This window comes from Parus major, chromosome 2 (assembly GCF_001522545.3).
Source record: "Parus major isolate Abel chromosome 2, Parus_major1.1, whole genome shotgun sequence".
Classification (NCBI taxonomy): Eukaryota; Metazoa; Chordata; class Aves; order Passeriformes; family Paridae; genus Parus; species Parus major.
This window is the reverse complement of record NC_031769.1, coordinates 20,231,091-20,242,513: the sequence shown is the minus strand read 5'-3', so window position 1 is coordinate 20,242,513 and position 11,423 is coordinate 20,231,091. Positions and strand designations below refer to the sequence as shown.

At 37.8% G+C, this 11,423-nt stretch overlaps 1 protein-coding gene across 1 annotated transcript in view; it reads right to left on the bottom strand.

The window, feature by feature from the left end:
* Positions 1–1,381: 1,381 nt before the first annotated feature.
* CUBN (cubilin) overlaps positions 1,382–11,423 on the bottom strand; it is a 142,050-nt gene continuing 132,008 nt past the window's right edge. The window contains exons 60-67 of the mRNA XM_015618252.3: positions 8,213–8,418; positions 7,178–7,340; positions 6,532–6,740; positions 5,754–5,901; positions 5,462–5,643; positions 4,178–4,343; positions 2,123–2,358; positions 1,382–1,729 (exon numbers count right to left, since the gene is read on the bottom strand). Coding sequence (XP_015473738.1) covers positions 1,622–1,729; positions 2,123–2,358; positions 4,178–4,343; positions 5,462–5,643; positions 5,754–5,901; positions 6,532–6,740; positions 7,178–7,340; positions 8,213–8,418 — 1,418 coding nt within the window. The 3' untranslated portion in view covers positions 1,382–1,621. The remainder of the gene's footprint in view (positions 1,730–2,122; positions 2,359–4,177; positions 4,344–5,461; positions 5,644–5,753; positions 5,902–6,531; positions 6,741–7,177; positions 7,341–8,212; positions 8,419–11,423) is intronic.

The window sequence follows — 11,423 nt, the reverse complement described above, 5'->3', positions numbered from 1 at the left end:
AAGTACAGGCTCAGCTTGAGTGAACTCTCAGCAAAAGTTTTCTAGACTAGTAATCCAAAAATATTTAACTTGATTATATGATCTTTTATGTCTTCCTTTAGAGGAACTTTGTTTTGCTAGCTGCTCAGTAGGACACAGATGCCTCCCAATGTCATCCAACTACAGATACTTCTGAATTTTAACATGTTATACCTAGGCATGTTAGCAGAAGTATCACCTGTACATGGGCTCAATTTTTCTTAGTCCTTGGACAGTTATAAAATGCTGGCTTACACCTCATTCTGTTGGCCAGTGTGACCTCACAGGTTTCTCTTTTTCTAAATTACCACCAGAGAATTTTGGGTTGTATTTCATAGCTTGTCCCTTTTGTCTGCTTTGTTTTTTCTAGATTTTATCTTAACCAGAGTATCTTCTCAGCTGTTATAAAGTTATGTATATTTGTGGAATGATGGCTTTTTCGGCATTCACTGGGAAATCCTCAAAGAGTTCCTAGATCCTTTCATAATTAATTACTTCAATAATCACATTAAGGAATTGCTTTCACTGTATTATTCCTTGTAAGAGTTGTGAAATGGGATTCTGGTATGGGCCCCATTCCTTTCCTGTGGTGCAAATTTCTCTTGCCTGTCAATCACAGCTGACATTCAGAAAATGAATTGGTCATTTGTTCTGGATTGTGACAAAAAATGCTTAGTGGTGGGAATCAGTGTCCTCTGTATACCCTGTCAACAACATCTTTTATATATGATGTGTGTTAGCCTGGGGAAGGGAAAAACTAATTGTAGTCAAAGGTCAATTGATATTTTAATGTCTGCCCTATTCCAAAGTTATATCTGTTTCATAAATGTCCAGGAAGTTGCCTACAAGTTGACTAGAAGGGTGACATAGTTACTGAAAGTCTCAGAAGTTTTTTTATATTCAGTTGTAAAATAGACTTTGAAGCTTGAAAATATAACTCAATAAGTATAACCACTGATATCTGTATACATTGAACACAGGGCTCTGATCTTTACATTATTTCTTAATCTGGTTAAGATTTAGAACCATATCATGTCCTTGCTACATTAAATGTCAATGAATGCTCAAGTACTGATTCAGCTGGTTCTTATACCCAATGCCCACTATTAATGAAAGTTCTTCAGCACACTTATCTGTGTAAGGGACTATTTTTTAGAAATTTCTGATTTTAGATATTTTGAATAAAACTTAAGCTGATGTTTTCAGAGATGCTTGGGGCAAAACCACATAACTCTAGGGAACAAATTGAAGATGATTTCATGTCTTAAGTCCTCTCATCAACTTCATGTGTAATTGTTATCCTGGGTAATTAAATTTTTATAGCATTGATTGTGCAATTTTGAAATTATGTAGCAGAATATAAAAAATACATAGCAAAACCTCCTTTTCCCAGTTGTGTAGGTTATAGTTTATTTTGAGCACAATGGGACATCAATTTTTTTTTTGACAGAATTCCAAATATTCACAACAGCTACATTTACAGTAACTTTTAAAAGGCCTTACTTCAGTTGCAATAATCATCACTGGACTTCAAACCTCCTTCATCATCTAAAGTCTTTCCAGGATATCAAGGAATGGTAACATATTTCTCATAGTCAGTGTTTTAGCTTGTCCAGCTTAACTGGAATCCTGATGGTAAAGTCGCATATTCAGCATGGAATTTTATGTAGACTTGATGAGATGTAGCAGTAAACGGAGCAATGTTTGTGTCCTAAAATGGAAGATAAGAAAATTAAAAGCTTTATAGAACAGCAAGATCCTTTGGAAGAGACAGTCAGAGAGTTAAAACTGAGACACAAATTGGATCATAGATTGACAGTGATCTCAGGTCTCTTCTAGTAACTATTGCTGCATTTTTCCCTTAGGATATTGCAAATATTTAAAATGCCAATAGAAGTACGGAGCAAACATGTTTGATGCCTCCCCACTAGATGTCACTGTACGGTCTGAATTGAAAGGCTTCTAAGGCACCACACACGCCTTATGCCTTCGCTTCCACTCGTCTGTGTGGCATTTATGCCAGAATTAGGGAAATGGTCTTGTAGATGAAACAGTAAAACTCCTTTTAACACTTCTGGGGTCACAGAGGGAAGGCAATACGTACCGTCCCACAGTAGGGCCCAGCAGGGGGATGGCTGGCATCTGGCCCGTTGTAGAGGATCAGGTAGTTGCTGCTGCAATCCCCTGGGTCATCGATGCTGATGAAATCAAAGTTCACTGTGACAATTCGTCCCTGGGGCACGGTAATGGCCCACTCGCAGTCAGTGTTGTTGTGGTAAGTCGCTGGGTAGCTGGGACTGGCAAATGAGCCAGTGGTGCCGTACAATGTTCCGCCGCATCCTGGAAGCAGATACTGTTAGTTGGCCTAGAAGGCTTAGTTTCACAAGATAATACACCATGTAGGACATTAGTACGGTATCAGTAGTAGTGCTGCAAACCAGAGAGACTGTGAGCTGGGACAGCTAATGTGGCTAAGAACACTAATAGGAGATAAAACTGAGGCTCTAGCTTCAGCTGCCTAAGAATATGCCACAGGCATTAGACCATCACTGAATATTAAAAGACAGCAACCCACCCCCCCCCCACCTCCAAATTCTTTGAAACAGGAACTGAAGTTTTAAGTCCGTGCCTTAGTCAGTTCAGTTCCCAGCTACTCTACTGGAGATTAATTTGCTGTGACTGTTCTTTGGCATGAAAAGTAGTAAATCCTCATGGGATAGAAAAATACAGAGAACAACTCAGAGAAATTAGGCATATTAAGTAAATCAAAGTCCCTTTATACCAAAATTCAATCTTCAGCAGTGGGCAGAAGCAGATGATCTAGGAAAAATGCAACTTTATAGAATAAGAATGTGCAGGTCATGCCCCAGATTACCCTCACAGTCTCCAAGAATTTTCAGTTTACAATTTCCAGAGATATCACCTTTCTAATTAATAATGTTTATCAGATGGACTTGTGTGGTTAGCCCTTGAATTCATGTAAATTTGTAGCATGCTGGGGGAAGGAGCTCCACAGTTTAACTGCATACTGTGTCAAGAACTGGCTTGTCTAGTTTGTTCTGAACCTATGAGCTCCTAGCTTTACATGATGGCTGATAGTTCTTCTGTTGGAAAAGTCAATGAACAGTTGATCACTATTTATCATCCAATATCACTCAGATTTATAGACTTCAGTAGTTTGTTAACAAGATTAAAAAGTCTCAGCATACCTCATACAGAAGCCACTTTTAAAGTTGAGCCCTTTGTTAATCCTGATGTTTTATAAGAAGAAGAGACCAGAACTGTGCACATCATTCAAATTGTGTGTGAACTATGGATTTATACAGTGGCTCTCTTTTTCTTCTCTCTTCCTTTCCCAACAATTTCTATCTTTATGCGAGTCTATTTAACTCTAAGTGAACTTTTGTTTTCATTAAACTATTTTACCCCTAAGATCTTGTTGACTACTAGAAGTCAACTCAGTGCCTGTATTTTTGTAAATAAAGTTAGGATTGTCATTTTTTTTGGATCACATTCTTTATTGACACTTTCCTACACTGAGCTTTCTCTGCCTTTCCATCACTGGGCCACTCAGTACTGTATGGCTATTCTGCAGTACTTCTCTTCTGGTCACAAACTTTCCTACCTTTAGTAACTCAATGTCATGAAGAAACTATTACCCAGCTGTTTACTGCCACTTCATAAGCCATTTGTGAATATGTCCATTATATAGTCACTACACAGCATTATAGGTAGTTTATTTTGTTGGGGCAACTTCCTGTCCTCTTCAGGCTTAGCTGTGCCTAGCTCCTTGGGCATATCACAACTGGAATACTGGAACCAGCTGAGTCACCACCAGCACCACCACTCTGTGGATCCCAAGGTAGATGTTCCTGATATTTTCTAGCCTCTCACTGAAAAAAGGAGATCTTCATCTTAAGTGGACATCATCTGAGGTTTCTAAAGCCAACATTAGGAGAGGGAATTGCTTCCACCTTGTAAAATGAATCTTGTCCCAGTGGTCTTGAGGAGCAACCACCTCTCTCTGGTGACTGAATAGGGTGGACTGTGGGTGCTAGGGAAGGTCTAAAGTGGTGATGAGGAAGGATCCAAAAAGAGCTGAATTCCACATTGCTGCATTTTTCTTCTATGTAGCAGTATTTTGTAGCTACAGCCTTACCGCTTGATGATGAAGTCCAAGTAATTTCATATCCATCATGAGCCCCTGAAAAATCGCTCTTGAAATGAAGGTAGACAACATGGTTTTGGGTGAAGATGGGGCTGGGCACAGTGTTTCCACAGAACCTGCCAAGTAGTGGTGATTGCACATCACTCCCATTTCTGACCTTCAGGGGACAGAAAAAATACTGTCAGCATTAAATTCATATGCAGTTATATACACCAGCACAATTATTCATGGATATAAACACAGCACAAACTAAATAGTAACTTGCATACATACTATAGCTGTCATTTTAATACACCTATTTTTCCTACCACATACTCTAGTGTAGAAGGAAAAAGAGACCGTTAGATGGTCTGAGTTTTATATGTAATTGCACAGAACAAATATCAAAAACATGCTACTAAATGTTATAGTGTGTATATCTCCTGACTGAAAAAAAAAAAAAAATTGACTAGTAGCTAAGATGTTCTTATGCAGTTCAAGCCTGTGTTTTGCTTTTCATAAGAAATGTTTATATTCCAGAGGAAAAGATTAATTCATTACCCTTCAGACTGCTCTTTTCCTCAGTCACATTAAGACACAGATCGTATTACATAGCTCAGATTTAATCTGATTTTTTTTCTGCACTCCAATAATGCTGGTGCTTAGATCCATTTCTTGAGACAGTAAAGAGGAAATGAAAATAGAGCTAAATAATGATTCTGCCACAGACATCTGATTTTTGTCATCTGGCCAGTGAACTGGGAAACCTGCAAGAATGAGGATGGTGTAGGCTTTCTATTAACACAAAGTACTTTTGCAGGTGTCTTACAGTTGTCACTAGAGTTTGTTGTTTCTGTTTCATTGGGGTTTTTTGGGTTTTTTAAAATTGCTTTTTTAGGAAAAAAAAAATTTCTTGGGGAAAATTTCAAGCAGATGGAATCTTCTGATGTAACAAAAACACTTAGATTTATGGCTTTCTGTTCATGCATAGATGTTAGTATCAAACACAAACTATTCCAGGTGACTCTGTTAACTGGGTCACCTCAACAAGAGCTGGGTAAGGATAAGTTAGCTGATAATGAAACTATTTATTCACTGGGTTTGGACTTACTAGGGTGTATTATTTAACCTTTTACTATAACATCTAAGTAAATTTCAGCATAAAACTCTGTCACTAAATTAGTCCCTAATTTAGTCAGTTCAACTCAGACTTGATCCAAACTTGATCCAAATGTACTAATATCCTATTCAGAAGACTTTTTATAGGCTCACAATATATGTATACTTGCATGATACCTCTAGGAAATCACGTGAACACTGGATACTGTCTTCCAAACTGAAAGCGTGGAAAAAGAGAGATATTGTGTGATTTGGAGGAGCTCGAAGAATGATAAAACAATCCACATTATTGGGGTGATGGCCAGGCCAGCCAGGGCTCTTCAGGTAGCCAAATGTTTGATTATACTCTCTGCTGCAACCTTGAGACAGAAAACCAGAAACATGTAAGGATTTCAGATCTCTGTATTGCATTTCAGTGTATGAAACAAAGAAAGAGAATAGATTTTTTGGGACATTTTTTCAAGCTTACCTGTAGCTTGATAGGAAAATCTGAGTCCATTGTTAATCATATATTCATCTGACTTGAAAGTCACAATTGCAGTGCGATCATAAGAATAAAATTCAGGTACTGGAAAAGTTTCAGTGCCACAGAATCTATGGACTGACCCTTGGCTCTGCTGGAATTTAATACATCACAAATTACTTAATATAATTCAGTTATATATGTACTGAACTTAGGGTAAATAAATCTCTCAACACTTCCTATACCAATTATGAAATTGCTTTTTAAAGTTCTCCTGGGAATCACTTAATATATCAACATTTCACATTGAATTATTATTAGAAACAAACAGAATATAAGAGGCATTGTCATGCCAAAATAATAAATTATAAAAGAAGGTTTGGAATATGAGGGACATAAATATTGGGGTTTTTTTCTGGTGTTTTTTTAACACTCTTCCTGGCATGAGTATGCATTCTTATTATGGTTCTTGGGTGGGAGGAAGCACAATGAAAACTTGCTGTGGGACAGTATTTTCTGCATATTAAGTTTGGCATCACTGATACTTGCTTCACCTGTGAAAAACTGCGTCCAGGTCTAACTCCATGTAGGCATGGAGTGCTTCTGTGAGGTCTGTGTACAGTTATCACATGTTAATTGGGGCATGCTGAGTAATGCTTTGGATGTGCCCCTCACACAGAATCATTAATGAATATATTACCAAATAGTAGGCTTCTTCTCTCTTTCCAAAGAGTGAAGGGAGCTGAATGGGAATGGGGAATAGTATCCCCTGTAAATTTCTTACTGTTGGTGAATCTTGGAGCTCTAGGTAGTTCTGAGAGCAGTCCTGGCTGGAATGGAGGTGGAAGACCTCTACCACCACCCTGACTTGCTGTTGTGGAGGGGCGTCAATGACCCAAGTGCAGAGAGTAAATGGTGGATATTCATTCGGAAAATTAGGAGATGTTGCAGTTAGGGATGAAGAAGTTGCATTATAAATTCCTCCACATAGGCCTGTGTAAAACAGTAACAAATCCATCACAGAGTGAAAGCTAGATAAAACTATTTTTTGAGCAAAACTCAAATGGAGTTGAGTTCTGGACAGTATACTTTTGTATTTGTCTTTGAGTCTCTAGAAGGAAAAAAAAGAGCAAAATACATTCTAGTGGAGTCAATATATGTCATAAAACTCAAATAAATGTTTGTTAATAATCTGTGAACATTCCTGTTTTGCACTCCCAGACTGACAATCTCCTCCCAGCCAGCTAAGACCAAAGAGAATTGTACTGGGGTCAAGCTGCTTTCAGCTTGCCTAAAGATGCTGTGCTGCTGACTGTCTTTGCCGCTTCCTGAGGCCTATGTCTAGAACAAATTTCGAGTTATTATTTAAGTATGAATTTCTATAAAGGAGTTATAACAACATATATGTATTCATATATATGTATACTTACGATCTACTGTGGTGTAGGTGGCATTGAAACCCGCTCTTTCCACAGAATTGTCTGTGACAAATTTCACTGTCAAGGAATTACGGGTAGAAAGAAAAGGAGCTGGAACTGTAGATCCACAAAATGTGCCAACTAAATTGGCATTTTCATTATCTCCATCATAAAGCTGAAAGAAGTGAAATATGTAAACTACTAATAGTTTAGGCACAACAAACAAATAAAGAGAAATAAAATTCTCTGACCCCTCCTTACATTACAATTTCATTTACTTGAAAGTGCAGTGTGTTCTCTTGTGCTTTAACAGGATGTTCTTGATTACCATAATTATTCACTCCCATGTTACCTAATTCTGTTGGACAGGGTAAATCTCATTATGGATCATTCTAGTCCTGTCTCAGCAAATCTATCAAAAAATAATTACATTTTAATTTGGCACTCTCATTTCTTTATTATATGTTACCTCAAAAGTGATTTTCAGTAAGAAGATTGACTTTATTAATCAAAATGTAGAATTAATTCCTTGTTTCATTGAGTATCTCAAATGTTTAATAGCATCTATAAAATTCCTTGGTGGAGTTTGTTTAGCACCATTCTGCTATCTGATGTTTTGTATGTTCATCTCCAAGAAAATAGCTTCTACAGGTGAGCACTGAGCACCAAGACTTTTGATAAAAAAATGAAAAATTTTATTAATTCTAGTCCTTTCAAGCAATTGTGTATGATAATGAATCTGCAAGTTTACTCTGAAGTTTTACTTTACATGTGTTTGAGTTTTGTTTTGTTTCTATGCTGTGAAATAAATGCTCATTAAATGAGCAGTCTAAGAGCAGAAGTGTGTGTAATGTTAAAACTCTTACTGGTTTCCAGAAAGGCAGAATGACATCTGTAGTAGTAATCTAACCCAATAAAAAATTTAACTATATTAAGAAATTCAATTTCTTTGTAAGATCATTTTCTGTTAATTAAGTTAGCCTCATGGAGAAGATAATGGATTGCATCTCAATGATATTTTCTTGTTAAAATACTCAGCTGTCTTACTTTGACATAATCATATCTGCAAATCTGAGCAGATTGTGCTTCAAGCTGAAATGAAGTGAAGGTGAGGTTGATCAGCTTGTTTACAGGTGCAGTTATAATCCATACACAGTCCAGATTTTTCTCATATCTTCTGGTCACATTGGAGACTGGAGGGCTAAAGGTGGAAGCTGAAGCTGACAAGTAACCACCACAGCCATTCTGAGGTCCTGTTGAAGAAGCAGAAGCTTTTTAACAGCAATTCCTGGCATTTATTTAATCTTTGACTCTTTAATGTTAAGCCAGGAGCTTTTTATCCGTGCTACAGTATTTTACTTTCCTGTCTTGCAAGGTCTGAGTGATTAAAAGATTTTCAACACAAAGAGAGACATGAATCACAATTAGATTTCATAGAGTGAATTAAGAAAAGCTCATGTCTTTTGTTGAATATAAAACCACCATTTACTTTGAAAATGTGTCAGAAGAAGTCTTTAAAAGGGAGACAGAGGGCAGCAGTGAAATGGAAAAGCATTGGTCTGAAGGCCTTTGAACGGGATCCTTGCTGGCTGCTGAAAATATTTAGTCAGTAGGGGGCACTGAACTGTTGGCTTTGAAAATGTGATATAAATCAAGTTGCTTATTTTGACAATACAGCTGCAACCTAGAGGGATTGAATTTGGCAAGCTAACACCGTATTCACAAATCTAGCTAAAAGGGACTTACTTCTGGAAGTGTTTTGCTTGGTGGGAACTTACAGCCCCCCTGAAATGCAGGCTGCTTTTCATTTGGTTCCCACAGCCAGGGGTAAGTCCTTGACTTATTTACTGTGAAAACTTGAACCCAACACAGTCAGTCACACTGAAAGAAATTACCTTTGGGGAAAAGCAGTTATTTATCAGATTGAATTCCAAACAAGCAAAAAACCAGAGATTATCTGACAGGCTTTTTTTTTTTTTTCTTCTTTAATAGTTTGATTTCCAGAGGTTGGACTGGGCTAGTAAATGTGATCATTGATTCATTTGTTTCCTTCCTCAGTCTCTGAGGTCTCCTGGCCACTTATTTTACTTTGGAATTTAAATAAAATATTGTTTTAGTCTTGCTTTGGGATCTGAGGAAAGAGTTTTTGTAAACTGCACAGAGCAGAGGAGTAACTGCAAGCCTGTTGTCTTCTGCAGCAAATCCATTTATGAGCATTCAGTAAAAAATAAAGCTACAGCTGTGGCTAAGAAACACAAGCAGAGTTTCAGAATTTCATCTGGGTATGTAAAATATGCTTTTCTGGCACATTCAGTGACTTAACCTTGACACACTGATACGTTTCCAGACATATAAAACTGTGCCTTACTTGAGCTACAGTATTACAAAAGACCATGATGGTGAGAAACCAGCATCCAAGCATCAGGATTGCATCAGTAACCGGGGGCTTGCGAGACTATAGTGGTTAAAGCAGAATGACTAAGGCTGAAAGTCATCCTGCTCTACCAACCAAAGTCAGAAAAACCCCACCCTGTAAAGCAGTTTGCTTAAAACCAAAATCCTAATAACATTAGATTTCAGATTTTTCTACAGTTAAAAATGAACGCAAGAAACTTATTACAAAGTGAAAAAGCCAGGAGTTAATATAGTCCCATTTTGTGGGCATTTGATGAAGTCAGAGACTTGGAAAAGTGTTAGCATTCATTCCAATGCCACTGCAGAAGGCGAGAACAACAGCAGGGGAAATGTGAGCAATAAATCACATTCTCACAAATAGTCTAGGAAAGAGGAAAATGTCAGACAGGAGGGTGCCTGGGCCCTAAGAGGGCAGTTTCCCTATCTTTTTCTCTGTGTTCATCCTTATGCATCATCTATTCCCCTGAAACAATTTATTGAGGCTATCAACTGCAAGCATTTAAACATAACATTAAGCATATAAACGCCAGTCAAAGATCCTAGTCTGACCATCCAGCCCTGCAATATTGAGTCTATTGGTATATGGGTCAGATGCTAACAAAGCTCCCCTTCCCTTTTTCAAGGGCAAAATTGCGGAGATGCCAGTCAGACCATGGCAAAATGAGTCAGGGAATTGCCACAGACCCATGTAAAAGAAGGCTCTCAGGGCTGTGGGATCATCCTTTTCTTGAATATTAAATGTCTGGATCTTTTCAGTGGTGAAATTCACTGCTAAGTGTGCAGCTATGAAGACAGCTCTAATGACAAAAAATACATGTGGGTAAGCTCTGTGTGTACAGCATGTGAAAAGGACCTGACAGAGAGAGAAGCAGGCCAAATTCTCCTTATCAGAAAATTAATTCTAGCTAGTATAGTATAGCCAGCAATATCATCTAAGGGGAGATAAATAACTGAAAATGTGATTTATAGTTATTAAACATGAGGTTTCACAATGCCTGGCCTGTTCAGCTGGGATAGAGTCAGATGCTTACAGAACAGTACATTATAAAATGAAGGCTAAACTGGAGGTTGACCAGATATCAAGCAGTCCTACATCAAGCCAAATAAAGAAAAAATCCATCTATCTTGGTGCATTTCAGTGCTGATCTATGTTTTGTCTGATTGCAGGCACTAGAAGTTACACAATAGTGAAACTGTGTAGATGAAGGGAACACCCACAAGTAAATGAGGAAGCAACTGTTTAACAGGAGGGAACTAAGAGAAATACTATCTCACTGCATTTTAGCCAGGACACAACACATTGCTTTAAAAGTCAGCACCACTTCTGAGCAGAAGGCCAACGAGTAGCCATCCAGCCTGCAGGTGATATTTAATGGGAAGATATTCATCACTGGCTAATATAGCCAGAAACAAATGCAGCTAAAATCCAGGCAAAATCTGTGACTGGGAAGTCTGTTCATTTGTAGATAAGACTCTTAAATATTAAAAGCTAAACTTGATTAAGATAATGAGAAATGTACCTTGTAGAACAATCTGTATGTCAGCAGATGGACCAACTACAAGGCTGACTGTCTTGTTTCAGTCTTTGCTTTCTTATTTGAAATAACAATCATAAGGTCATCATAAATCAGATGGCAATCTTGTCCTCATAAACAGCTTGCCAGAGAAGCAAATTATCAGAACTAGGGCACACACTGTCATCTCTAATTGCTTTTGGTGGGAAGCATTAGTGAAACTAAAAGGCTCAAGGATCATTCAGAAAAGAAGGAAATGAAGGTTCCCTATGGCAAATAAAAATCATTACAGCAGAGACCAAGCACATGTTTCTCTGTTAAGAGTTATA